The 27,133-nt window shown below is 45.9% G+C and overlaps 1 protein-coding gene across 2 annotated transcripts in view; it reads left to right on the forward strand.

Moving 5' to 3' along the window:
• TRPM2 (transient receptor potential cation channel subfamily M member 2) overlaps positions 1 to 25,895 on the forward strand; it is a 48,067-nt gene extending 22,172 nt beyond the window's left edge. The window contains exons 14-33 of one of the 2 annotated variants that reach the window (XM_056849315.1): positions 1,590 to 1,719; positions 2,787 to 2,932; positions 4,258 to 4,370; positions 5,438 to 5,651; positions 6,914 to 7,032; positions 9,140 to 9,272; positions 9,435 to 9,606; positions 10,253 to 10,436; positions 12,213 to 12,394; positions 13,076 to 13,208; positions 13,783 to 13,870; positions 14,380 to 14,467; positions 17,126 to 17,277; positions 18,723 to 18,799; positions 18,970 to 19,071; positions 20,634 to 20,720; positions 21,722 to 21,827; positions 22,668 to 22,769; positions 24,234 to 24,350; positions 25,763 to 25,895. In XM_056849315.1, the coding sequence (XP_056705293.1) occupies positions 1,590 to 1,719; positions 2,787 to 2,932; positions 4,258 to 4,370; positions 5,438 to 5,651; positions 6,914 to 7,032; positions 9,140 to 9,272; positions 9,435 to 9,606; positions 10,253 to 10,436; positions 12,213 to 12,394; positions 13,076 to 13,208; positions 13,783 to 13,870; positions 14,380 to 14,467; positions 17,126 to 17,277; positions 18,723 to 18,799; positions 18,970 to 19,071; positions 20,634 to 20,720; positions 21,722 to 21,827; positions 22,668 to 22,769; positions 24,234 to 24,350; positions 25,763 to 25,888 (2,571 nt within the window). In that variant the 3' untranslated portion in view covers positions 25,889 to 25,895. Of the gene's footprint in view, positions 1 to 1,589; positions 1,720 to 2,786; positions 2,933 to 4,257; positions 4,371 to 5,437; positions 5,652 to 6,913; positions 7,033 to 9,139; positions 9,273 to 9,434; positions 9,607 to 10,252; positions 10,437 to 12,212; positions 12,395 to 13,075; positions 13,209 to 13,782; positions 13,871 to 14,379; positions 14,468 to 17,125; positions 17,278 to 18,722; positions 18,800 to 18,969; positions 19,072 to 20,633; positions 20,721 to 21,721; positions 21,828 to 22,667; positions 22,770 to 24,233; positions 24,351 to 25,762 lie in introns of those variants that run through there. The other variant, XR_008933324.1, reaches the window with a different exon arrangement.
• The last annotated feature ends 1,238 nt before the right edge of the window (positions 25,896 to 27,133 follow it).

A 27,133-nucleotide genomic window follows, 5' to 3' on the forward strand; every position in this document is an offset into this window, starting at 1 on the left:
AGGGGTTGGACTGGATGGCCCTTGTGGTCTCTTCCAACCTTGTGTGATTTTGTGATTTGTGAGTGTCATCCACTTATTGGTAACATCCAAGCCCAAATCTCCGGATGACCTCACCCAGAAGTTTCATGTAGATGTTTAAGAGTATAGGGGACAAAAGGAACCTTGTGGTACCCCGTACAGTCCAAGGCCAGACACAAAGAGCTCAGCAGCAGTCCCCCAGCATCACCTTCTGAAGCCTACCCTTCAGGTAGAACCGGAACCACTGCAGAACGGTGCCTTCCAATCCCAGCCCAAATAGGTGGTCCAGAAGGATACCATGACCTATAGTATCAAAAGCCACTGAGAGGTCCAGGAGAATCAAAAGAGTCCGTCCATGTGTCCATCTCCTGGTGCAAGTCATCCACCAGGGCGACCAAGGCTGTTTCAGTCCCATAACCAGGCCTGAAACCATACTGAAAAGGATCAAAACAATTTGCCTCATCCAGGAAAGCTTGAAGCTATCCAATCACTACCCATTACATAATCTTGCGCAGGAATGGAACATTTGAGACTCGTCAATAATTATTGAGAGCTCCTGGGTTCAGGGTAGGCTTTGTTAGATGTGGATATGCCAAAGCTTGTTTCAAGAATGGGGTGATTACCCCCTCTCTTAAGGAGGCATTAACTACCTCTTGGACCCAGTTAGCCACCCTCCCACCCCCCAACAGATTTAAGTAACCAGGAAGGGTATGGTCAGCTAGTTGTCAAGGAGAAAGTTCTTTCTGACTTGCTAGATTTCTGCATGCAGGGGGCTGTTGGTTTGTTGGTTTGTATTGAGAAATACTCAGGTTATGTGATGTGATGTTATTATGAAGAGGACTTGTAGAACAGAACAGACACATGTTTACCACATCTGTGTGAACTAGATGAGGGTAGGCAACCTGTTTGGTCTGAGTGCCACCACCACCCCATCTCTGCATATGAATATATCATTGCACTGCTGCAGGGGAAGAGACAATGATGGAAAAAGGGTTGGATGATAGTCTGTGTGATGTAGTGGTTGTCAGAGTTGGATCAGGACCTGCAAGATCTGAGTTTAAATCCCTATGTTGCCAAGGCTTATTGGGTGACCTTAGGTCACTGAAGTTGTCCAGTCACTCTCTTTGCTTGTTCTACCAGAAAGGGTTGTTGTAGGGTAAATGAGCAGGGAAGAGCTATGTACTATGTCCTGAACCCCTTGGCAGAAGAGCAAAATAAAAATGCATAGCTATTTACTTGTCCAGACAGAAAGAGCACATTGTGCCCCAGCAGTGCTGCTAGAATGTCAGGGTTTCACCTTGGCTGCTTGAGCAGGGAACCAGCCTGGTGTGCCACTGATTGGCCACACACAGTAGGGGTTGCCTGCCACTGAACAAGACCATAAGCAGGGCATAGAGAAGTTGGTAGGAAGCAGGGAATTGCTACGGTGCTGGCAGACTGGGAGCAGGAAGGGTGATCTGCACTGAAAGAACAACCTGCCTTCCAAAAGCCAGGACTGCAGAAAGGTACCCTGTCAACCCAGGGTCAGAAGGAGTATCATGTTCTTGCTAATCGGAGTTCTTTTGCTGCAGAGTCAGGACTGCATTGCAGCAGCTTTGGCCTGCAGCAAGATACTGAAGGAGTTGTCCAAAGAGGAAGATGACACTGACAGCACAGAGGAAATGCTGACCTTGGCAGAGGAATATGAGCACCGAGCCATTGGTGAGTCAGGGCTGGGGTTGTTTGGAGTCAGGTATGGGCCGAATAACAACTCCGGTCTCCTGCTTCCGTGCTGCCTTCTCCCAGACTGTTTCGTTCCTATACCACCCTCTTTACTGCATTGGCCTCATGCGACTCCCAGCCCAAGCATCATTTTAGAGAGCAACTTGCTCAATCCTGCCCTAGAATTCCTTCCCCTGTGACATTATCTCACACACAAAAACTGGAGCACAATTGCAGCCATATAGATCCCAGGGATTTGATTCAGCCTGAAATGTGGCAAGTTTTATGTAGTCGCTTGTTCAGCAATGCTCTCAACCACAGGTGAACACTGGAATCAGCACTCAGAAGCCAGAGTGCAATAAGGCTTAACTACATGTTACACAGTTATTTGGTCATGCCCAGGTCCATCCTAAGGACTTTCAATTGGATGTTCATTGCAAGTTCCCTGCTGGGAACTCAGTTTCTGGGCACTCAGGGGGCACAATCTGGATTGGGACCACAGTGTACAAGCAAGGAGGCTCCTGCTTCTTCTCCCACTGTGCTGGTTACCTGACCTGAAATGGTCCCAGGGACCCCCTGTTTGCCCTTTTGAGGAAAACTGCAATACCCCAACAGCATACATGGAGCCCCTACCCCCAATAGGGCAAGTAGTGCTTACCTGGGGCCATTTCAGGTTGGGAAAGTGGCACTTGGAGGAAGGCTTAAGAATCCTCTCTCCACATGCTATGGTTACAATGTCAATTAGAACTACAGCACAAGGAGGCATGGACTCCCAGAACACATATGCCAAAATAATCTGGAGGCATATCTGGGGTAAATGTGTCATGTGGTTAGGCTCTTAAGCCCATCTCCTACCTATCTATCTTCTATCTTTGGGTGCCCTCCTTTCCCACTTTATTTCCTTCCATTCCAGCTACACACCAGGGTTGTGTCCTCTGCCTCTGTGTCTACACACTGTGTGGTGTTTGTACATAGGCAACCCAGGCTATGCTCATGCTGAAAGTCCATGTGAAGATGGAAGATGCCGTGACACTAATTAATGTCTCTAACCCCGGTTGCTTTTCTAGGTGTTTTCACTGAATGCTACCGGAAGGATGAGGAAAGAGCCCAGAAGCTCCTGATCCGTATCTCAGATGCTTGGGGCAAAACCACCTGCCTGCAGCTAGCCCTGGAGGCCAAAAATATGAAGTTTGTGTCTCATGGGGGCATCCAGGTGTGATTCGCTTTCTTGGGGTGTTTCCAGATGACAACCCCAAAAAGCAGTGTTGTTTTACTGTTACTGTGCAAGAGCAAACCCAGTTCAGTGGGGACTGAGAATTAAGGTCATCCCCATGCCTTTTCCAGAAGGGATAGCTATGCTGCTGGTGGAGGGACTCTTTCCATGTAAAGAACGCTTTCCACCACCACTGCTTCTGCTGCTGCTTCTCTAGGGAAAGAAAAAGTCACTCTCCCGTTGAGTTCCCACAAATTGCTGCTACTTCAGAACCTTGCTTGCCTATCTTTTGCCTCATAAGAGCTCCCCAGTCACTTTTGCTGCTGTTTCATGAAGAAGGTAAATGAAGTGAAATACTGAGTGGCTTCTTTCTTTCTTTCTTTCTTTCTTTCTTTCTTTCTTTCTTTCTTTCTTTCTTTCTTTCTTTCTTTCTTTCTTTCTTTCTTTCTTCCTTCCTTCCTTCCTTCCTTCCTTCCTTCCTTCCTTCCTTCCTTCCTTCCTTCCTTCCTTCCTTCCTTCCTTCCTTTCTTTCTTTCTTTCTTTCTTTCTTTCTTTCTTTCTTTCTTTCTTTCTTTCTTTCTTTCTTTCTTTCTTCCTTCCTTCCTTCCTTCCTTCCTTCCTTCCTTCCTTCCTTCCTTCCTTCCTTCCTTCCTTCCTTCCTTCCTTCCACCAGCACTAACCACATGGTTGAAGGGAAGCAAGCCTTCTCATCCCTTTTCCCTTTCGAATTAAAAACAGTGTGTGTCCTCTAGTGATAGAGGACCTCCTCTTGAGTCACCTCAGTTTACACTTGCTTCTTGCAGTTTTTCCCCCAGCAAGGTTTCAAGGCGGGAAAATGAGCCTTTTGGAGTGCTCATGAAAAAAAGATCACAAAATGGTGATCCTCTCACCACCACGAATTCTTGTACACACACTGTAGCCATATTCCTGTGAGCAGCTGCAGTCATCACCAGAGAAAAGGGTTACTATGAACCCCCCATAGTCCCAGATTGGAATAATGTAGCCAGGCACAGTAGTCAAGTCAAGCATCTTAGCTGTGTGCTTGTGCTGGACCACAAGGGAGGGCAGAGCTGAGGACCTGGCCTTACTCAGCCATGGCTAGAACACACCTCTCCTCTAGAGCCGTTTGGGGGTCTTTTGGGTTGTCACTTTATTCTGTGTCATGAAACCCACAGCGACCTCAGGCATGGAATGGTGTCTGCTGTCCTCTCTACAGAAAGAGCACCCCATCCTTCACCTTCTGTCTGCCACCTTGTACAGGACACAGAAGCATGCCCCAGCCTGTGTTGTACGTTGTTCTCACAATACTCCTCTCCCCTTTGCAGGCCTTCTTAACCAAAGTCTGGTGGGGGAAGATGAGTGTGGATAATGGAATCTGTCGGGTCATCCTGGGCATGCTATTCTTCCCCCTGCTCTATACTGGCCTCATCACATTCAGGTATTTGCAGGGCTTGGCTTCACAATGTTAAGCTTTCATGTTGGTTTGTGTGCATGTGTGCAAGACAGCAGACTGATGGGATACCAGCTACACATAATGTCCTTTTATTAGTCCTTCTCAATGCCTGGATGAAGGAGCTGTGGCTCAGTGGTAGAGGATTTGCTTTGCAAGGTCCCAGGTTCAATCCCCAGCAAGTCAAGTAAAAAGGATCAAATAGTGGTAAGTGATGTGAAAGGACTTTACCTAAGACCCAGAAGAGCTGTTGCCAGTCAGAGTAGACAGGACTGACCTTGATATGGTCTGATTCAGTATAAGGGAGTATTATGTGTAGAAAGATAGCCATTTATGCAGGCTCAATTTTGATGGTCGCTCAAAGCTCTTTTTTTAAATGCGACCTTTAAAATGCCTGTTCACAGTCCTGACACAAACGGAGAAATTCCACACCACTCCCCAACTCGCCTGCTCCTTCGTTCTTTCCATTGGCAACTGCTGTTTGCATAGTTAACACGTGGCTGTGATTTTGTATGCTTCCTTGAGGGGATTCTTCGAGGCAGGGTGGAGCAAACACAAAAGGTCGCGTTAAAGGGGCTCTTGAGAAATACAAAGCAGGTATACGCCGGCTTTGCAGTCATTTCCTGAATGAAGCTCAGCGTGAAAAACTAAAAAAAAAATATGTAGGGCACTTCAGCCTGGAACACGCTGCTAATTACCAAGCAAAAATTGCTAGAGAAATCATGATTAGCAGTGTATTTATTTCTAATGCATGTGCATACAGCAAAGTAGACATACTTATAATGTTTTTGGTAGTGACACCTATGCAGGAAAAATGGGTATCATGGGTGAAGCAGCCCACATTTTCCAGCAATGTCCTCCCTCCACCTTAGACTCATCTGTTTCCAAATTAGTTTTGGTGAAATCATTCTAATACATGAACAACATGTATTAGCACATCATCTCTGACCACATACCACAGATAGCTAGATACTGCAGACTCATGCAAAATGTGAAATCCCTGTTGCAGCCATCTCTGCTCACGCCGTTCTTTCCCACTTCCTTCCGTTCCGCAGGGAGAAGAGGCTCCAGCCAATGAGCTGCCTGACTCGCTTCCGAGCCTTCTTCACTGCTCCCGTGGTCATCTTCCACCTCAATATTCTGTCCTACTTCAGCTTCCTCTGGCTCTTTGCCTACGTGTTGATGGTTGATTTTCAGCCAGTCCCATCCTGGCGGGAGTATGTCATCTATTTTTGGCTCTTCTCCCTGGTGTGTGAGGAAACGCGGCAGGTACTGGCTGTGCCGAGCACATGAGACTCACTGGTAACGGTGCCGTTGAAAAAGAGCGCACTCTGGCTTCTGGGGGCTGCTGCCTCAGGTTTAGGGCCTTCCCTAAACGATTGTTTTGTTGTGCAGGGAATTTGTAATTGTTCCTGGAACTAAATTGCATTCCCTTAGCTACCATGCTCTTTGCAAAGAAGTTGCATTTTCCTAGAAATAAACTGTAGTATTCTGTCAATGAAAAATGCCCTCCGTATAATACATCTGTTGCAATATCACAGACATTGCATTTGATTGACAAGGGCATATACTGGTCAGTGCCTCTGCCATCTCTAGAGACCCTCAGCACACTGTTCCTCCCTCTCTCTTGCTTGTGTCATTTTTAGAACGTTTAGAGTTTTATAATGGCATTTATTTATTTTTACTTTTTTACAATGCAGTCTTAAGCACTGTTCACTGAACTTAATGGGCTTAGAAGAGAATAACATTGTTTAGGATTGCACTGTTACAGATCCTGTACCACAGCACTTATTAATGAGTTCCCTGCCATTGTGAAATATGGTCTTTGGGTCCTCTCATTAATTACTCCTGATCAGGGTCAGGGACGGCAAGCATTACTACCAGTTCTATATATTCTGAATCAATAGATATCCTTCCATCCCAAAAGTATGCAGACTTTTTTTTAAGGAATATGAATTGGATCATTTGATTTCTAGGACTGTTTGAAGCTGTGATTTTCACACCTGACTGGAATCTCTAAATATTACTGCATTAACATCTCCATAGACTTAATTGAATTGAGTTCAGCGTAAGCTTTTGTATGTTAAGCGCGACATCAGATGCTGAAGCGAAATTTGTTTTACACTGAAGTTACCTCTTTGTGACTGCCTCAGACTGACTTTCATAGGTTTAGGGTTTTTTTCATATTACTTGGTGGGAAGAGGCAACAAGGAGCCAAAACTTCATGACATTTTACTGGGCATTCTGTTTTACTGCTTAGATATGTATCCAACTTGTATTTTAAAAAATCCTGGTAATCTGAAGTAAGTCTCAGCAAAAACTTGCGGAGTTAAGGCAGACACACATTTCCCCCCAGTTTTTCTAGGATGGCTTCTGCTTCTGCTTTATTTGGTGGAAATGTGTAATATGATCCCATTAATCGCTGTAGTCTGCTTCCATGCTTTAGGGGCCACTGAGCAATCAATTTCTGTTTAGGAAGCCCTAATAACAACGGCTTTATTGACCCAGCAAAACCACTCCTCTTCTCTCAGCTTTTTTATGATCCTGATGGGTTTGGCTTCCTGAAAATGGTTTCCCTGTATCTCAATGATTTCTGGAACAAATTGGATCTTTGTGCCATCTTCATCTTTATGGCTGGACTGATGTGCAGGTGAGTTACTGTGCAGTGCTATTAAAGTACTTTTTGTAAGAAGTGAAAAGAACGGGGTATTTTCAGGCGTCACAGCAGCGTGTGTGTTCATTTGTTTGTTTTGTTTTTAAGAATGGTGGGGTCTCCTGAAAATGTTCAGCAATGTGCGGGTCCTTTTTTGTCCACTCCTTAGGTTTCCAGGTGCCTGGACATCAGGGTTGCATCTGCCTTTGGTTTTTGCCTCCTTTACTTTGGTGTGGTTGCTTGGGGCTTCTGCTTCTGGCTTCCCTTGTGGGGAAACTACATTTATATCAAGCTGATACCCACCAAGCTGCAGTTTCCCTTGATGGACTCCTCCATCAGCTGGCAGGGACTGGAATTGCTGATGAAGTCACCCAGTTCTTTTGCCTCTCCCATGACTCTTTTCTAGGGTTGCCAGCTCCAGCCTGGAGATTTGGGGCGATGCCTGTAGAGGAGAGAATTAGAATCTATGGTATATCATAGAAGCTGCCATTTTCTCTAGGGCAACTGATCTCTGTAGCCTGGAGATCAGTTGAAATTCCAGAAGAACTGCAGGCCCCACCTGGAGGTTGGCAACCCTACTCTTTTCCCAGGCAGCTTTTTCAAGGTCCAACTCCAGGAAATCTTGGTCCAGTTCCTCCTTATTCCTGGTCTGTTCTGGTTTTTGTGAGCCATTTTCATCTTTCAGCTGCTGAGCTACACATACCTTAGGTCACAGAGTGTTTGGGGCAAGAGTACGTGCACATTCTTCTTTGTTGGTTGCTGCAGAGGGGACAGTGGGGCAGAAATCTGCATCCCTTGGCAATTAAGCCTCCTCGTGTTTGGAAATATGCTTATTTTATTTTAATATATTTATTTAAAACGTGTATTAGCTGCCTTTCTACCTTATAGAACTCAGGGTCACTTACGATGTAAATAAAACAACAATGATAAAAATACCTAAAAGGCCACAATTTGAAATCTCAATCCGGACTGGCAATAAATAAAAACTAAATTAGTCAAATGCAATCGTAAATAAAACTGCCTTCAACTCCTTCCTGAAAATTGAAAGTGAGGGGGCCAGGTGTACCTCCCTGGGGAAGTTGTTCCAGAATCATGGGGCTGCCACTGAAAAGCCCCTCTCTCGTGTACTCACAAAATGAGCCAGTGTGGTGTATTGTGGTGTAGTGGTTAAGAGCAGTGGTTTGGAGCGATGGACTGTAATCTGGAGAACCAGGTTTGATTCCCCACTCCTCCACATGAGCGTCGGATGCTAATCTGGTGAACCGGGTTGGTTTCCCCACTCTTATGCATAAAGCCAACTGGGTGACCTTGGGCTAGACACAGCTCTCTTAAAGCTCTCTCAGCCTCACCTACCTCCCAGGGTGTCTGTTGTGGGGAGGGGAAGGGAAGGTGATTGTAAGCTGGTTTGATTCTCCCTTAAGAGGTAGAGAAAGTCGACATATAAAAACCAACTCCTACTCCTCCTTCTTCACTTGATGCGACAGTCAAGGGGGCCTCTCCCTGTGATCTTAGGCAGGAACATAAGGGAGAAGACGGTCCTCCAGATATCCCAGTCCCAAGCCAGGTAGGGCTGTAAAGGTCAAAAGCCACACTTTGAGTTGGGCTTGGAAGTGGATTGGAAGCCAGTGTAATTGCTGTATTATTGGTGTCACATGATCTGGTAACTGGCCCTGACCAGCAGTTTAGCCACAGCTTTCTGCATTAACTGCAGCCTCCAACTCCTCTTCAAGGGTAGCCCCAAGTAGAACAAATTGTAACTGAGGCATGGATCACTGTGGCTAGATCAGATTGAGCCAGTATCAGGCGCAGTTGGTGCACCAGCCAAAGCTGGGCAAAAGCACTCTGAACCATAACATCCATCAGATTTTCTAAGGTGACTGCTATGTTGAACAGCACTCCAAAGCTGCGAACCTGGCTTTTCAAGGTAAGTGTAACCCCATCCAAGACAAGAGAGATCTCAAGACCCTGATCTGCCTTTCTACTAACCCAGAGCACCTCCGTCTTGTCAGGATTAAGTTTATGTAATTTCCTCTGAATATAGAAGAGCCTTGAATGGTGAACCTAATGAATAAATATGCTTTTCATTTCCTTCCTCTGTGCTAAGATGGATCCCAGCCACTTTCTATCCTGGAAGAATCATATTGTCTCTGGCTTTTATTATATTCTGCCTGCGTTTGATGCACATTTTCACAGTCAGTAAAACTTTAGGACCCAAAATCATCATAGTGAAGAGAATGGTGAGTTGCCCTTGCTACTGATAACACATCATTTGGGGAAGCTCTGTTGTAGCTGCATGCATGCTCTGCCTTTCATTTTCTGCTGAGGGTGCCAGAGCCATGACAACAGCCACTGTCTGGGCAAAGATGATTTCATTCCTGTGTTCTCTTGTGGATCTGCAGATGAAGGACGTCTTTTTCTTCCTCTTCCTCTTGGCTGTCTGGGTTGTGTCCTTTGGAGTGGCCAAGCAAGCCATACTGATCCATAATGAGAACCGTGTGGACTGGATCTTTCGAGGCGTTGTTTACCATTCTTACTTGACGATATTTGGGCAGATCCCTTCCTACATTGATGGTACAGAATTATTTTGTACTCTAAGCTACCAAGGGGCACTTCTGAAACCTTCATCTTTAAGGATATATATATATATATATATGATTTGACTGTGGACTGAAAAGGCTACCTAGTGCTTTGTTTTTTAGAAATCATGGTGTTACCATATGTTGAGAAACTGGGGAGCTGCCTGGGTTGAGCTAGTTCTGGCCTAATTAAATGTCACATGAAGTGTACACACGCACACATACTCAGATTTCTTACTTAGATGCAGGGCAGCTGCATCTTTGTGCTCCTCAGCTCTTGTTTTCAGAGTGCTGCTATAAATAGCACTTCGAGCAGCTACGGATCCCCAGGAGATGAGCTCTTCTGATTTGTCTCCAGCAGCGGTTTCTGAAGCAGCCTATTTCTTAAGAGAGGAAGGAGAGTGAATGATGCTGCGAATCAGCCTGGGTACCATCAACTTTCCAGTCAGCTCATGCAGGGCTGAGTCATTCATTCCACCTCTCCAAATACCGCCAATGTTCCTAAATTCTAATAACAGAACCTGTTGTTATCTGTTATAGAAATGGGAATTCAGAACACTCCGAATGAGCAGTATAAGGACTGGCCTTTCTATTGCTGGGACAACTTACCGGTCATTGGTTTCTGTTTTTGTTAATGGCAGGAGTGAACTTCAACCCGGATCAGTGCAGCCCGAATGGGACTGACCCATACAAGCCCAAGTGCCCTGAGAACAATGAGGCCAATCAGCAGCCCATCTTCCCCGAATGGCTAACAGTCATCTTGCTGTGCCTGTACCTGCTCTTCACCAACATTCTCCTCCTCAATCTCCTCATCGCCATGTTCAAGTGAGTTCCACGTTTAGTGTCATCTCAGGTAATTGCCCTCTCCCCACTTCCCCTTCAAGGACAGAGTGTTCTGAAGATGACAAGGGGGCGGGGGGGAATGGAAGCCATGCATCGCTGTTCCTGAATCTGCTCAATTGCTTGTGGTGACCATAAACTCAGGATGCCGAAAGAGCTTCTGGGATTGGATCAAATGAGAGGCTGAGGGCATCACCTGAACAAAACACAGATAGTATTAGAGGGAAGTCACAGGCAGTTCTCTCTCAGTGGAAGAGGATATCCATGACTGAGGCCCAGAAAAGAAGGTGGGGCTGCAACTGGGAGGAGCCCCTCCACTAGTTGTGGTTCAGGTTTTTTGGAAGGGGCCGTGACGCAATGGTAGAGCATCTGCTTGGCATTCAGAAGGTCCCAGGTTCAATCCCCAGCATCTCCAGTTAAAGGGACCAGCCAAAGTAGGTAATGGGAAAGACCTCAGCCTGAGACCCTGGAGAGCTGCTGCCGGTCTGAGTAGACAATACTGACTTTGATGGACCAAGGGTCTGACTCAGTAGAAGGCAGCTTCATGTATTCATGTGTTCAACTCTGATGCATTGCTAGACTCCTTGGCAGAGCAAGCCCTCTTGAACAAAGTTTGGAAAGCTTTTGCATTGCCTTATTTAGTCTAGGGCCGGAGCAGAAACAGGTCAATGAGAAGAAATTTTGTCCTGGTAAATCCAATTTGCCTTTCTATAAACTGAGAACATGAGCACAGCCATGCTGGTTGAAACCTATGCTCCATCTAGTAAACATCCTGTTTCACCCAGTGGCCAACCAGATGCTCCTGGAAAACCTGCAAACTGGGCACAGCAGCCAAGGCCTCTTCCTGTTGTTGCCATCCTGTTCTTGTATTCAGAGGTTACTGCCTCTGAATATGGAGGTTCCATTTACTCTTCTTGGCTAATAGCCATTGATGGTGGATCCACCCTCCATGAATTTGACTAATCCCCCTTTAAAGATAGCGAAACTACAGCTTGTGGCCCTAAGTACTTTCTTTTGTTTGTCCTGATTCTGTTGCCCAGTTAAAATCCCCCCAAATCCCCTATGTGTTTTGCCAAGCGGTTTCTTCAGGGGAATCAGTTAGTCTTGCAGTGATTTTCCAAAAAGAGAACAAGAGCAGATCTTGTACCCAGAAATGGTTTAAATAAATAAATATCCCCCCCCCCCAGTGCTGCAGTATCCTTTTTGAGATACAGCAACCAATACAGTATTCCAAATATGGCTACAACATAATTCTATACAAGGGCATTATGATACTGGCCATTTAATTTTACTTACTGACTTCATTTCTACCCTAACGTTCTCCCCAATGGTGGCTTGCATTGTTCTCCTCGCCTCCATTTTATCCTCACAGCAACTCTGAGGTAGGTTATGCTGAGTGCGTGTGACTGGCCCAAGGTTAACCAACAAGCTTCCATGGCAGAGCAGGGATTCAAAGGTGGGTCTCCCTGATCCTAGTCCAACGCCTTAACCATACCACACTGGTTTTCAGTCCCTTTCCTAATAATTCCTAGCATAGAATTTGCCCTTTTCACTGCTGCCGCATGCTGAGCCGATATCTCATCGATACTGTAAATTCTTCCAGTAATCTCAGTGGGAATGTGCTTCCGCGAGACTTTGCCCATCCACTCCTACTGCCAGGATATTTAGGGGAGGACTACCCCTGTCCCTGGGTACAGGTGGGATACTTAGATTACAAGCAGAGGGTGGTAGAGCTCACCTTCCTGTCTCTTTCTGTCCCAGCTACACATTCCAACAGGTGCAGGAGCACACAGATCACATCTGGAAGTTTCAGCGTCATGACCTGATTGAGGAGTACCACGGCAGGCCTCCTGCTCCACCACCCTTCATCCTCATCAACCACTTGCAGCTTTTTGTCAAGCGGGTACTTCTCCGGAAGCCAGCCACCCGTCACAAGCAGCTCAGTAAGAAGCTTTGTTGTATGGGGTCTCACTGAAACAGTGCTGGGGATCACTTTGGCCTGTGGGACGAAATGCGATCACGTGGTCATTTGGGCCCTTGTTATGGTGATGGGGCATTCACTGATCCTGGATGGAATGGGAGCAGGAGGAAATTGGAAAAGAGATTCTGTATCAGTGGAGGAAGGCATCCTTTCTGGCTGAGACATTATCCCTTTTGGTGGGAGTAACACCCTCACAGTTCCAGTGTCAGGCTTTTCAAGAAGCTCCACTCTGTCACTGCAGCTTCCTTGGTTACAAAATTCTCTGCATTCGGCTTTTCTCAGCTTCTTATTCCCCCCTCCCCATGTTCTCCCTGAGTAGTTGGGTGGGCAGGAAACAAAATTCCTCTGTATTGGCTTGTGCTGCTTAGCAGTCAATTCACTCTGCAATTTTTAACTTTGAGCTACCCGTGGCACCAGATGATGGGCCCACGTAGCTCGCCGCCTTCCAAGGAGTACAGAGGGAGATGCACTGAACACAACCGAGCACAGAGGCAGCAAGGCTTGATTGACTCAAAGAAGAACTCACAGGCAACCTCTGTCCGTGCATGCCCCCTTTTCGTCACTTGGCTGGCTAGACCTTCCAACCATTTCATCTGCCTCCCTTTTCCTGTTCCTTCCCTCATCTGTTTGATTTGGCCCACAGAAGAGAAACTCGAAAAGAATGAAGAGACGTCACTCTTGTCTTGGGAGATGTACCTGAAAGAAAACTATTTGCAGCACCGGCAGTGCCAGCAGAAACAGAACACTGAACAGACGATCCAGGACATTGCCAATAGGTGAGGGCTGCTTTTCCTAGACTAAGTCATCTGTCGCTGAGACCAGATCAACTGGCTGACGAGCTCCAAGTCCCATAACAGCATCACTCAAAAGAGCTTAGGGGAGAGGCAGTGGCTCAGTGGTAGAACATCTGCTTGGCATTCAAAAGGTCCCAGGTTCAATACCCGGCATCTCCAGTTAAAGGGACGAGGCAAGTAGATGATGTGAAAGACCTCTGCCCGAGACCCTGGAGAGCCGCTGCAGGTCTGAGTAGACAATACTGACTTTGATGGACCGAGGGTCTGATTCGGTATAAGGCAGCTTCATGGTGTTCAGGAGGGTTCAGTGGCTCTGCTAGCTCATGCCTTGTCACCACTCCAAGTCCTTCACTACAACTCCCACACTACCCCTGTCAGCCCACACACCAGTTTAGTACAGGTGAAAGCTGAGGGATGGGTGTGCCTGAGTGGAATGACAGGAGGACATCCTGAATGGGGCCGTAGCTTATCCCCCAAAAGAAAGCTGAGAGAACCTGGCAGCTTTCCACAGAACCTGATACCTTGGCCACCCACTGAACTAAAATCTCTTTTTTAGGGTGGATGTCCTGGCAGAAACACTGGACCTCACTCAGGTGAAAAGGACAGGGCTGGTGGAGCAGAGGCTAGCATATCTGGAGGAGCAGGTAAGGCAGACTTCCAAGGTGGCCACTCACACTAGTCCATCTAAGGAAAGCTGAAAGCTCATATGGAGGGTGGGTTCCATCTGGGAAGAAGCTAACCTGGTCTGAGAGCCAGAATGGGTAGGGAGCAAACTTGGGTCAGATGACCCTATCTTATGAGCCACCTACTTGCTCCATAACTTGACGTGTTTTGTACAAAGACTCTCTCCAAATCCCTAAATTCCAGCTTTTCTGTATCCTTTAAGTACCAAAGAGACAAGAAGTAAAATGAGTTTTTTGTTCACATGCTTAACTAACACCTGTGGCAGAGAGACTACTCTCCAAGGGAAACCCCATTTGGATGATCTACAGCTTTAGAAAATGTTTCCTGAACAACCCCTTCCCCAAATAAAGTGTATGCCCAAGTTCCTTCATGGGATGTAGAGTCCCTCAACAACTATCTTCTTCTTTCTTCTCCTGTGGAGGCTGGTTAGATTTGATTTGATCTCTAACTGGTTTGATTTGATCTCTAGATGCTCCAGTCTACAAAGGCCCTGCAATGGATTGTTCACTCACTTTGTAGTAGTGGGTTTGGATCGGAGGACGATGCTCCCATTATGGGTATGTCTGACTGCAAGCATGTAAGCATGTGGGACACTTCTTAAAGGTACTTCAGTTCCAGTACCTACATACAAAATACATACCTCTCTCATTGCTTCCACAGCTCACCTTGCTGCTTTCCCTCTGGGGGCCAAAACAGATACAATGTAGGTCACAGATCTTTGGCTGTTTTTAAAGGTTCAGTTGCACAGCCACACAAGAAGGGGAGACCCTTCAACCTCCTGTAAGGGGACCCAAGCTCTTATTAGCATTTTAAAAGGGAAAAAATCTGGGTTTTTAAAGAGCATGTCTTTTTTTCTTGTCAAACATTAGTAACAGCATGGTGGCAATTCATGATACTGAGCAGGGGAAAGGTTAAATTCCCTCTCCCTTCCCTGCATGGTCTTAATCCAAACTGTGGCTGCACGCAATTGCAGTTTATCTTTTATAGATGGACTGTGATCTGTGACCTTCGCCGTCTTTTTTTTAGCCCTCAGAATTCTCTGAATTTGGTCCTTAGGAGCATGATCCCTTTCCTGTTGTTGTTTGTAAGTATTTTGGAAACAAGCAGTTTGCATTATAGACTCTTCATGTGCCCTTAATGTGAGCTGTTTATCTTGCATATTTAGGCATGAGAATCTGAGTGCAAAATATACTGCAGGGTGTAGACCTGTTGAGGTGGCATGACCTGATATTCTCTCACCACAATCCCTAATACAGTCAGGTTGTTTTTTTGCCCGACTCTTGAGCCTTTTATGAATGGTTGAAGAAGAAGAATGTAGAGGAGTGTTTCTTCTTCCTTTGTACCAGAATGGGGAAAAAAACCCAGCTGTTTGAAGGTTGCTTCTGTTTTTCACTGCTGACATCTGAATATGCAAATATGTGTGTTCAGCATCCTATAGTGAGTGGGTCCCATGTGGCCTCTGAAACATTTCTTAAAATGTGCATTGTGCAAGGACATCCTCTTGACACGGGCCAGATAATTTCCAAAAAGCCATCTTTTGATGGCTCTGTCACAACAAAAGCTCTCTCTGTGTTTATATCTGTGTATGTTTTCTCTCAGTGGGAGATGAATGCCATGCATTTGTAACTCTCCTGGAAGGGGTGAGGTGACGGTCCTGCTTTGGCAGCTGTGCTTTCTCCTCAATCCCCTCTCCACACACTGTTGCTGGGTCATCCTTGCCAGTTATTGTCTCGTGGCAGGAAAAGCTTCAAGCGAGCTGTGTTATGTCTCACATTTCCCCAAGAGGGAGGAGCAGGCGGAGAGAGGCCATTTCTACATGGGTTCTCTTCCCCAAGTTCAATGCTTTTGGGAAGTGGGCTTTTTTTTTCTTGCTTCCTTTCAGCATTGTAGTGCATTTGTGCTAGGGGTTGTCAGCCTCCAGGTGGGGTGTGGCGATCTCCTGGCATTGCAACTGATCTTCCAGGAGAAAATGGCTGCTTTGGAGGGTGGACTCTACAGTTTTATACCCTGAGGACGTCCTTCCCCAATGCCCACCCTTACCAGGCATACCAAATCTCCAGGAATTTCCCAGCCCAGAGTTGGCAACCCTAATTCATGCACCTCCAGGGGTTTCCCCAGCTTTCCCCCAATGTTTCTCAAACCCGCTTTGTTTTGAAGTTTTGCAAAGGATTGCAGTAAAACCTGGATGGCTTCTGTGTGGGTAGGAAACATTCAGATTTTCTGGACCCCATGGCAGCCTTTTCCCCATTCTCCACAGCAGTGGTTTCCTCCCACTAACACGGCGGGGTGGGGATTTTTAAATAAAAGCACTAGAATATTGTTATATTAATATACTGTTGTAATGAGAGGTGTAGCAGCTTTTCTACATTCTCAGCTTTTATTTTTTTAAAAGTAAGTCTTTATGCCCTTACTATGCAGAGATATAAGGGGAAAGGCGTATCTTCGCAAGGGGAAGCGGCTAGAGACTTATTTTGTAAAAAAATGAAAGCTGAGAATTTAGAGAACCTGCTACACTTATGGTTGACAACAGTATGTCGATATAACAATATTCTAGTGCTGATTTTTTTTTAAAAAAAAAATTGTGGCCCCTGGGATGGGAAGTGACCACTTCTGGGGGAGCTGGGGGGCAGGAACACTGCAGAGAAACCTGCCATGTGGAAGCCCTGTTGCTGCTGCGCTTTATATGCAGCTGCACCAGCAACAGGGAAACCATGAAAACCCACACACGTGTGAAAGCCACCAGAAAATAAGAGCCCTGAAATCAGCTCCAGGACCCTATAGAGAGAGTCCCCATCGTGACGTGGCAAGCCAGGCTTCTCAAAGAACCCAGTGTGGAGGCTGCTTAAGTTGGAGAGCTGCCAGCTTTTCCTTGCAAAGGGCTTCAGGACTAGACAGCCCCTTTTGTGGGTGACTGGTCCTAGAACATGCAGCAGTAAGAGACCATGTGGCAGTGATGGCCCCAAGAGTTACCACTATCAAGGATCCTTCTGTGGGATTCTACCCCCATATGCACTTGTACCTGTTAGCCGAGTATTGCCATGTTGGCTCAGTCTAATAGTCTGTTCTACCTGCAGACACAGCTGGGTTTATTACCTAAGAATTGCCAAGCTAATTAGCAAGCTCATTTCTGTCAGCCAGCATTCAGAGAGGTTCAGAAAAAGAGCACAATGAGGTTGATTACGTGGCATGCGTTCAAGGTATTTGGTTTGTCCTAGTCCCCAGCAGAACTCCCAAGATGAAGGAGTACCTTGAAGAGGAGGGCTCAGAAACTTTTCAAGCTCTATACCACGTGAGCGCCAGGAACTTCTCTTATCCCAGTTCCACTGCTGTCCGCTTTCCAGTACCTGAAGAGAAGGTGCCGTGGGAGGTAAGAGCTTTAAATCTTAGGGAGCAAGAAAAAAAGAAATAAAAAGAAAAGAATTGAACCAGGAGCCATGCCTTGTGATTGTAGTGACTTAAGTGTTGCTGCATAGCAGTTTGCCCATATCTTGGAAATGATGGGTCTCCTCTGGAGAAGGAGGAGGGCATCCCCATGCTACTCATTCTTCCCTCTTGCTCTAAGAGGAAGGGCCAGAAAGCCCTGAGGCGGCCAACCTTTCTTTGGGAGGTGGCCCCTACTACAGCTCCTTCTCAGTACCCTCATGCAATGACAGTGCCCAGGGTTCTTTGTGGGAAACCATGTCAGTTAAACAGGTAAGTTTGTAATGTCAAACTAGACGTTCAGGTTTTTGAAGAATTGAGTTCCCCGCAACCACACAGCAGCTAAAAGAAATGGTGTTTAAAAAATGAAGGAGAGCTCAGATGGACTTGGAATGCTGCCATGGGGTGAGGATGGGCTCCTGTCTCTTTCCCCAAGCTGTTTTCCCATGCTGAAACAGTGCTGGGGGGGAGGGGGTATTTCCCCATTTTTGTTGCTCCACATTCACAAAATACTCTATGTAGAGTAGCCAAACAGGGAAATTTCTCGCCAGTGCTGTATTAGTGTGGGGAAATGGCTTGGGGTGGGGGGAGGCAGCAGTCCTTTTTCCCCTTCAGTGGCATTCTGAGCCCATCTGGGTTCTCCTTTATGTTTTAAAAGCCATTCCCCACAGCTGCTGTGTGGCTGATAACCGAACGTGTAAGTTAGTGCATAGATATAGAATCATAGAATAGAATCATATTAGAAGGGATCACCAGGGACCTCTAGTCTAACCCCCTGCACAATGCAGGACATTCATAACTGCCTCCCCCCACACACACCCAGTGACCCCTACTCCATGCCCAGAAGATGGACAAGATGCCCTCCCTCTCATGATCTGCCTACAGTCATAGAATCAGCATTGCTGACAGATAGCCATCTAGCCTCTGCTTAAAAACCTCCAGCGAAGGCGCACTTACCACCTCCCAAGGAAGCCTGTTCCCCTGAAGAACCACTCTAACTGTTAGAAAATTCTTCCTAATGTCTAGACGGAAACTCTTTTGATTTAATTTCAACCCATTGGTTCTGGTCGGACCTTCTGGGGCAACAGAAAACAACTCGGCACCATCCTCTACATGTCCTTGCCCAAAGGAACACAGATCTAAGCTGTGGCCTCTAAGTCCTGCCTACACTGGAAGTTGCTGCCAGTATTCCCCTTAGCTGCCACTGGCACAAGAAGAGAGCCCTGATGTGTCTAGCCTGGGATCCAGGAAAAGTCATACATGGGGAAGGGGTGTTGTGTGTCCCCCCTCTCCAGTAGCTGTTGAGTTCTCAACTACATTTTGTGATTAAAATGGGGACAGCTGTGTTTTGTAATTCTGAAATATGCCTGAAGCAGCCTCTTATCCTGGCAGGTGGAGTTTGAAATCTACAACCCCCCTTTCTACAGTGAGGAAAGGAAAGAGACTGATCCACCCAAGTCCTTGAGAGAGTAAGTACACCCTCTCTCTCGCTCACTGTGGTGAGGCCTGTCTACTGGTTTCTTCTGGGGTGTCGTTTCCCTCACTCACTTGCCCTTCCAGTGATTGCCTTTTGCTCCTTGCGCCTTCTTCCTTTGAGTCTCTTTTTTCAGAGTTCGGTGAGGCTTTGCTTCTCTTTCAGCACTTTGGAGAATCTTTCCAAGATAAATTTCAACAGTATGGATGGGGAGATCAACAGACAGAGTTTCCATGGCACCTACGTTGTTCAGGATGGCCTGCCACTGTGAGTCTGATGGCGTGCATGGGAAACCTCCGTTGCTGTATCTTATGTTCTGTGTTTATCTTTGCTTTGGATGGAAACTGGGTGTTGCAGGGGGTCACAGTCAGAACTGGCCTGGACATCATGCAAAAACAATTTAAACGGGAAAAATACACTACCTTTGTTCCATTCATATTTACAGATGCAGATGGGATAGACTGAGAGAGACTCATGACGATGAGCAGTAGACTGGCTGAGCTCAAAATACGCCTGCACAATTTCAGACTAAGAGGTTCAGGTTAAGGGAGTGTGGCTCAAAATACAAACTAGTGTTAGAAGCAGGGAAAATTGTATTATGATGAGCCTTGACAACTTCATCAGCATCACTAAATATGGGAATTCCCTCGCTGGGCATAGTTTCCTGTTGCTGTCATTGTTATCCTTTAGATCCCAAGCAACGGCTGTCTTGTTTGCCACAGCATTTTAGCTGCAATTAATATTGCTTTGACCAGCTCTTTACTTCTGCAGTTTTGTGTGATGTAGGCTTTATTACTTTTATTATTCCTGTATTCATATTGTTGTTTTTTAATTGAATTTCCAAGTTGCTTTGAAAGCCAGTATAGTGCAAAGATGGGATTGGTTTTTTAACAGTAATAACAAGTAAATGTTTTGAATCACCCTATTCAAACAATGGTGCTTCCATTTATAGAAGCTCATTTATCAAAAGACCTCTGGGAAAAACTTCTGTCTGAGTCAAAAAGTTTGATGGTGCTTACAGCCAAGCTAGACATGCTATCAGGAGCTCTGTGAATGGATCTCTTGCACATTTTTAAAATGAAAGTAGTAGGGGATCTGGTATGGAGGGGGGGCAGTGGGAAGCTATCACTTTTCCCCATTCTGTTTTGATCTCCGTCCTCTCCAGGCACACAGAGCTGCTATATGCAAATATATAAAATCACAGGAGATCCATTTACAGATCTTCCATTGTCATATCTCGTTTGGCCCTTACTATGCATTTGCACTTTTCTCTCCAATGGGGACTCAAAGTGGCTCACAACATTGTTTTCCCCTCCTCCATTTTATCCTCACAACAACCCTGTTAGGTAGGTTAGTCTGAAAGAGTGTGATTGGACCAAGGTCACCCGGTAAACTTCCACGGTAGAGTGATCTTTAGTCTTACTGGTTTATTATGCCATTGACTTTCCTAGGCAACATCAAACTGTAGATGAGCAAAATGGACTGAGAGTGTAGAAGGTTTTTACACTTGGTCTGATGGTGGCAGTAGAGTCAGTCAGTGTCTGGGAAAAAGTAGATTCTGGTACCCTGCCTCATACCCAAAGTGTGACACTATCTGGTTTCTCAGTAGCAAGTGACAGATACTCTGCACATGCTCAGAGATTGCCTCATCTTGGTGTGCTGGAACTTCTGGTGAGTTCTAGATTAAATTAAGTCCCTGTTGGTTATTATTTGCACTGAATACACTGTGGTATTTCTCTACTTGTTAATAAAATTGATGTTTGCTTGGAACTAAAACATAGCCATGACCCCAGCCCACAACAGGACCAATGTGGCTTTTTTTCTTACAGGAATCCCATGGGAAGGACTGGTTTGAGGGGCCAGGGGATCCTTCGGTTCTTTGGACCAAATCATGCACTTCACCCTGTTGTAACACGGTGAGTAGAATAAGAAGGCTCTTCCCCACCCCATTAGGGCAGCCTGCTATTCTAGGATGTCAGCTCTGTGCTTAGGACAGTGCTAAGAACCCTGAAAGAAGCGGGAAATTAAATTGTGAAATTATTACTACTCGTTTTTTAAAAGTCCCCAAAGAGTGACAGTCTGTCTCTCCTGAGTATCCGAGAACAGTTTTATCTGGGTCATTTTCAGAGAAATTGGATGAGTTTTGCTCATCATTTATACCCAGCCAGAGCTTAGAACCAGCGTGCTTTTTACAGAGTGAACATTGCGAAGTGCCATGCCTGTTTCTCACAGCACGTTTTAGCCTGAACTGCTGGCTGCAGCACAGTAAGAGCTGTATCCATGACAACAGCAGGACAAGAAAAGTAATACGGACATCCCTGAAATCTGGCTTGCTTCCTTGCTTCAGAAGACTTTCTGTTACTTCCAAAAGTCAGTTTTTGTCAGTCTGAAACCTGCTAACTGATCTGTCAGATAGGGGATGCTGGAGGCTGAGAATATTACCACAGTTAATATGGGGAATTCGCTGCCAGAGGATATAGTGACGGCCTCATGTACAGATGGCTTTAAAAGAGGATTAGGCAGATTCATGGAGGACAGGTCTATCAGTGGCTACTAGCCATGGGGACTAAAGGGAACCTCCATGTTCAGAGGCAGGGAACCTCTGAATATTAGTGCCAGAAAGCAACATCAGAGGAAAGCCTAGTCCTCCATTCCCTGCTGTCAGCCCACCCAGAGTAACTGGTTGACCAGTGTGTTAAACAGGATGCTGGACTAGATGGACCACTAGTCTAATCCAGAAGTGCTTTTTCTTATGGTTGAGGGAGAGCTGGTTGAAGTTAAATCTTTCTAAGACTGAAGTCATGGGGCTGAGGGGGACTGGGTCTTTGGGGGCCCTGCAACTCCTATTAGAGTACCAATCTATTAGAGTACCAAATGCATTTCCCTATCATGTAATCTTCCTCTCTATCTTTTATAGCTGGAGGAGGAATCTGGATGGGTCCATTGCTAGGAAAAGCTTAAAGAAACTGCTGGAAGTCTTAGTCGTCAAATTTCCCTTGTCAGATCACTGGGCTTTGCCTGGGGTAAGTGGTTATGAGACTCTCCGCTCAGCGTGGATTTGAAGGAGCTGGAAGATGCATGCCGGCAGCTTAATTAAGTGGCAGCAATAGCGGACATAAGCAGTCAAAACACTCATGATTGTACCTCAGAAATCTGCTGTAGTAGAAGGACAAAGAACTGGCTGCCAACAAATGGCTTGCAGAATGAAGCTTGGAGCTTGAGTGCTTACTAGAGATGGGCTCAGAGCAGAATTGGCTCAACAAACCAAGCTGCTTTACTGGAAAGCTGGCAATTCTCTCTTCAGAGCCAAATTCCAAAGTCTTAGAATAATGGAGAAAGTCCATGACATTCCCAGTGACATCAGCTGCAGCACCACAGGCTTTTGCAAAGCCTCATATTGAAGATGGATCATTACAGGCCTCAATAGCACATATTCTGCACCCAGGAAATAAAACTCTGGCAGTGTCTCCAAGGCCCCCATCAGGCCATCCCTCTTTCTTGATCCTGTGCCAGCGAGGTCAACGGATGTTTTGTATCAGGTGTATCATTCATCCATAATTCCTCCGTGTTTTCTTAATTTGTGCCCAGTTCCTAGAATGTGATTTCGTCACCCAGAGCCTCACTGACTCTTAATCATTCACGCTAGAAGCTCTAGCATTCATCTCTGAGTTTGAGTCTGTAGCATACATCAAGATGGCAGCTATGATCCTAGATCAGACTTTCCTGCATCTTGGAGAAGTGTGCACTTGCTGGAAAGTGGACAAATAAGCCACTTCAGGAAACTCTTCGCCCCATGTCTTGATCGTCACATGTGAAAAGCCTTCGCTGATGATTACACTGAGTAACATTTTCATTCTTTTCAGGGATCTCTGGTGCCAGGAGAAGCATTGCCACAGAAGCTAAAATGGATCTTGAGACGGGAGTTCTGGCCACAGTTTCAGAAATTGCTGAATCAGGGCACAGAGGTATTGACTGGGATTTGGCAAAAGCAGAGAGGGGTTATATAGGCACTGTCTGAACACTGTTGTTTCGTTTTTTAAAATGCAGAGTGAATGATGGAGAAATGTTATCAGTGAAGCTTTGGTGCATGATGTGCTAGATGGGCACGTGATGTAGCTGTAAATCAGTGGTCATAAACTAATAAGCCTGGGGTCACTGGACAGATCATCAGTACTTTGCAATACCCTATAGCCACTATACATACTTCTCTGCCATGCCATTTTTGCAGATACTGAAGTAATTCTGAAACTGGACGATGCACAATATTTTGCAGAATTGCATAGTCATCACTCAGCTCATGATGCTTTTCTGACAACTTTCTCACCTGAGATCTAGTCAGTCTACATGGGGAACAAGGAAGGAGGGAGAAAAGAATCCAGATAGAAGAGGTTGTTAAGGGAAATGAGGAAATAATAGGGTAGGCTTGAATTGGAGCCTGTGGCTCTAGGAAGTGGCTGAAATTGCCTTCTATTATGTTAATCAATATATGGGTTGCTGTGAGTGTTTGCAGGTCGACCCTACCTGGAGCCTGGAAAGTCCAGGCCCACTCAGCAATATGGGTTTTCAACAAATATTGTATGGTGTGTGATTATTCAGGGAGGCAGATTAAATGAAAGTTTGATTCTGAGGCACAGGCATGTGAACCCATGAAGATGCCTTCATACCACTTCTTACTGCTTTCAGATCCAACAAAACCCACCTTTTCTCTGAAACCTTTGGCACAACCCCAAAACTCCCCCTTTTTCCTACAGAAACAAAGCATACAGCCCCCCTGCCCATTTATCCATTTTTTTAGATCTCTTTGGACAGTAATCTTTCTGTTTCTGCTTTGAAAAGCCCCATGCATACTGAAGGAGCTGCATGGGTGGGTAAAAACAGTCATTCCATCAGGGTCAATATGGTTAACTCAACTGGTAGTAGCTCTCCAAGGTCTCAGACAGGGACCCTTTCCTCGCCCTGCCACTGAGATCCCTTTAATTGGAATGGCTGTGGATTGAACCTCAGACTTGCTGCTTCATGAACCTTAGCACAGAGCTCTCCATCTGGCTTCTAAACAATGGTCAGTACAGAAGAGTTTCTGAGCAACTAGCTCCTCCTCATTGACATTCATCCAGAATGTAAATAGCCGTCACTTCAGGAAGGCTGGATGTAAGAAGGATCAGACATGGGAACTTCTGATTGCTTTGACTGTTTCACCCAGATCAGACACGCATATGCACACACTAACAGTCCAAGAATTCCCTGGATTCTTGGGCATTTCATTTGATCCGTTTTCTGCTAGCAAAGCAACTAGACATTTCACAAACCCCCCCACCCCCACCTTAAGAAAGAGCAGCTTTAGAACCACACTGAATTCTCATGACCTTCTGGAAGGCTCCATCCACACTGGCTTCTCTCTTTCCATCTCCATGTACACCACACTCTTCCAGGTTTATAAAGGATATATTGATGATCCCAGGAATACTGACAATGCCTGGATAGAGACCTTGGCCATCAGTGTGCACTTTGAAGACCAGAATGATGTGGAGATGAAGCGTTTGAATTCGGTACGTATTTGTAATGCCATTTCTGATCATAATGGGGTTCTCCTTTAGTTGCAGATTCTGAGATGATAGCATCCCATGGATGCCACATTTTTTAGATTCTGTTACATGACTTTGACTGTACAAGAGGGAGAAGGGTAGTTATGTGGACCCTGGACACAGTGGTGGGCACAGTATCAAGCTAGAAGAGAACGACAGAAGGCTTTAAAAAGCACACTGATTATATGGCAACGAAAATCACTGGGGAAAAGAGAAGGAACAGTTACTAGAGTAGAAGTGCAAAGAGTTTGTGTATGCAATAGAGTGGGTGAACATTACATAGAGGTTGCACAGAATGCTGTAAGCAGAGGAACATTCAGTAGTCCTTAGTGCATGTATTACTGAGACCTGGATGCATGAGCAAGGGGGCAGGAGTTTATCTCAGCTGTTCCCACCAGGGTTTGCAGTACAGCAGTAGGCATGCCCTGGAGGCTGGGGTGGTGGCAGCGTTGCCTTGGTCTGTCATGATTACATCTCCCTAACCGAGATGGCCTGTACCAAGTCCACCAAATTTGCAGGACTTGTTCCTGGCACTGGGCCCCCAACACAGGATTGGGATTCTGGTGGTGTACCACCCACCTCACTGCCTAGCAGTCTCCCTGTCTGAACTTATTTGTGTTGGTACTGGAGTTCCTCAGACTGTTGATCATGGGAAGACTTCAGCTTCCACTCTGAGGCCTTGCTGTCTGGAGCTGCTCAGAATTTCATGGCCCCCTTGACAGCCATAGGGTCTGACTCTCTCTCAACGGACACCAACTCTGATTCACAGAGCAGGTCGCATCCTGGATTTGGTGTTCTGGGCCAATCAGGTTAGTTATGAAAAAGAAGAAGAGTTGGTTTTTATATGCCGACTTTTTCTACCACTTAAGGGAGACTCAAACTGGCTTACAATCACCTTCCCTTCCCCTCCCCAGAACAGTCACCCTTGTGAGGTAGGTGAGGCTGAGAGAGTTCTAACAGAGCTGTAACTTGCCCAAGGTCACCCAGCTGGCTTTGTGTGTAGGAGTGGGGAAACAAATCCAGTTCACCAGATTAGCCTCCGCCACTCATGTGGAGGAGTGGGGAATCAAACCCAATTATGAGCAGGGAGAGACTCCATTGTCATGGACAGATCACTGTCTGGTTGGGTTTAGATTTAAGGAAATATAGGACCTCTGCAGGGATAATGGATCAGTTAGAATGAGCAGGCTCTGGGAATATGGCCACTCTCACCTTAAGCTTTTACATGCACTCCACTTTCCAGTTAGAAAGGGCACTAGATGTTCTGGCAGAATCTACCTAAATCATTGGAACTGTGTCTGTCTGAATCAGAGGAGTGTTGAAGTACAGCTCAGAATAACCTCCATTCTCATTTATCTGTTTTTTCCCCCTACCAGTTTCTCCAGGGCTGTGATCTTGAAGTTACTGTCCGGTGGCAAGTTGCGGACAAGAGGATTCCCCTTTATTCAAACCACAAGGAGATCCTGAAAAAAGCATCTGTCCTATTGGGGGCATACTATTGACAATGTTGCAGCCCCCTGCACCAACAGTCACTCTTCCACTTCCTCTGCCTCTCTTTTTAAACAAAGCAAATCTGAGTGGTTTCTCTCTGGTTGTTCTCATGGTGCATATTTCCTATGCGCAGACTACCAGTCAACTCACTCTGGACTTCTGAGTCACACATGTGATGTTAGAAATCAGGTTTACCTTGGCACACTCAAAGGTTGGCATTTGCACTCGAAAAGAGAAGGGACAGGACATTGTGTCAGCTGGAGCAGGGAAACGACAGATTCCATTTCCAGCTGTGCCATGGGCTATGTTGTAGACTGTGATGAAATCGGCAGCAGCTCTTGCGGCATTCTGTATCTACGAAGCATCCAGATTCAGAAACAGAATCACTGTTCCAATGCTTATGGCAAGGGGCCAGTGACAGTGCCTTCAAGATGCATGCCCTGTCGTCAAGCCTGCCTTTGGAAAGTCAACAGTGTACTCCAAATGCAAGCTGTCACCCAAAGACTCCTGGGCCAGCCATTAATTGGAACCAAACAGCCATTAGGTTCCAGCAGATCCACTCTGAAGTTTAATAGAATACATGACAGCCGCTGGCATGCTGCTGAGCTGAGAATTTCAAGAAACCATCCCCAAAGTTGGCAGGAATGACTGCGAAGGTGGAGCCATGAGGCTGAGAGAATGAGGCTCTGTTGCGTTGAGGCTCCGTTGCTTTGTCTAGTTAAGGGCCTGGATGTGCTTCTGACCAGGATGCAGCTAGAGATTTCTCCTGATCCCAGATTTCCATAAAATCTAACCAAGTGTTCTATCTGACGTTCCAGAGCCTGGGCAAGGCAAGAGTAACTTTTGCTTCATGCCTTGTCCTGCTGAGCTAGACCACATGCAGGTGCAGAGAACGGCAAAAGCCCCAGGGTTCTCTTGGACTGGCACTGCTTGAGTTTCTCCTTCTTTTTTGACTGTTACACTGCAGCACATTTTACAAAGGAAGTCATTCATTTATGGCACCTGCTTTGTTTACATCTCCTTCATCATTTGTCCCTTTCATGTACTCATGTTCATGCATTTGCCACACAGGTGATAGCATGTTGAGGTTTGCATAGAATCTGAGTTCGGTCTTTGATCCAAACAAAGTAGCCTTTTCCATTTCTCAGATCACAAAATTCCCTTTTGGCTCAGACCAATAGCCACCTTATCCAGCATTTATTTCTAACCATGACTTGCTAGAGCTCACAAGTAGTACGTTTGATGGAAGTAGCATT

This window comes from Euleptes europaea, chromosome 5 (assembly GCF_029931775.1).
Source record: "Euleptes europaea isolate rEulEur1 chromosome 5, rEulEur1.hap1, whole genome shotgun sequence".
Taxonomy (NCBI): Eukaryota; Metazoa; Chordata; class Lepidosauria; order Squamata; family Sphaerodactylidae; genus Euleptes; species Euleptes europaea.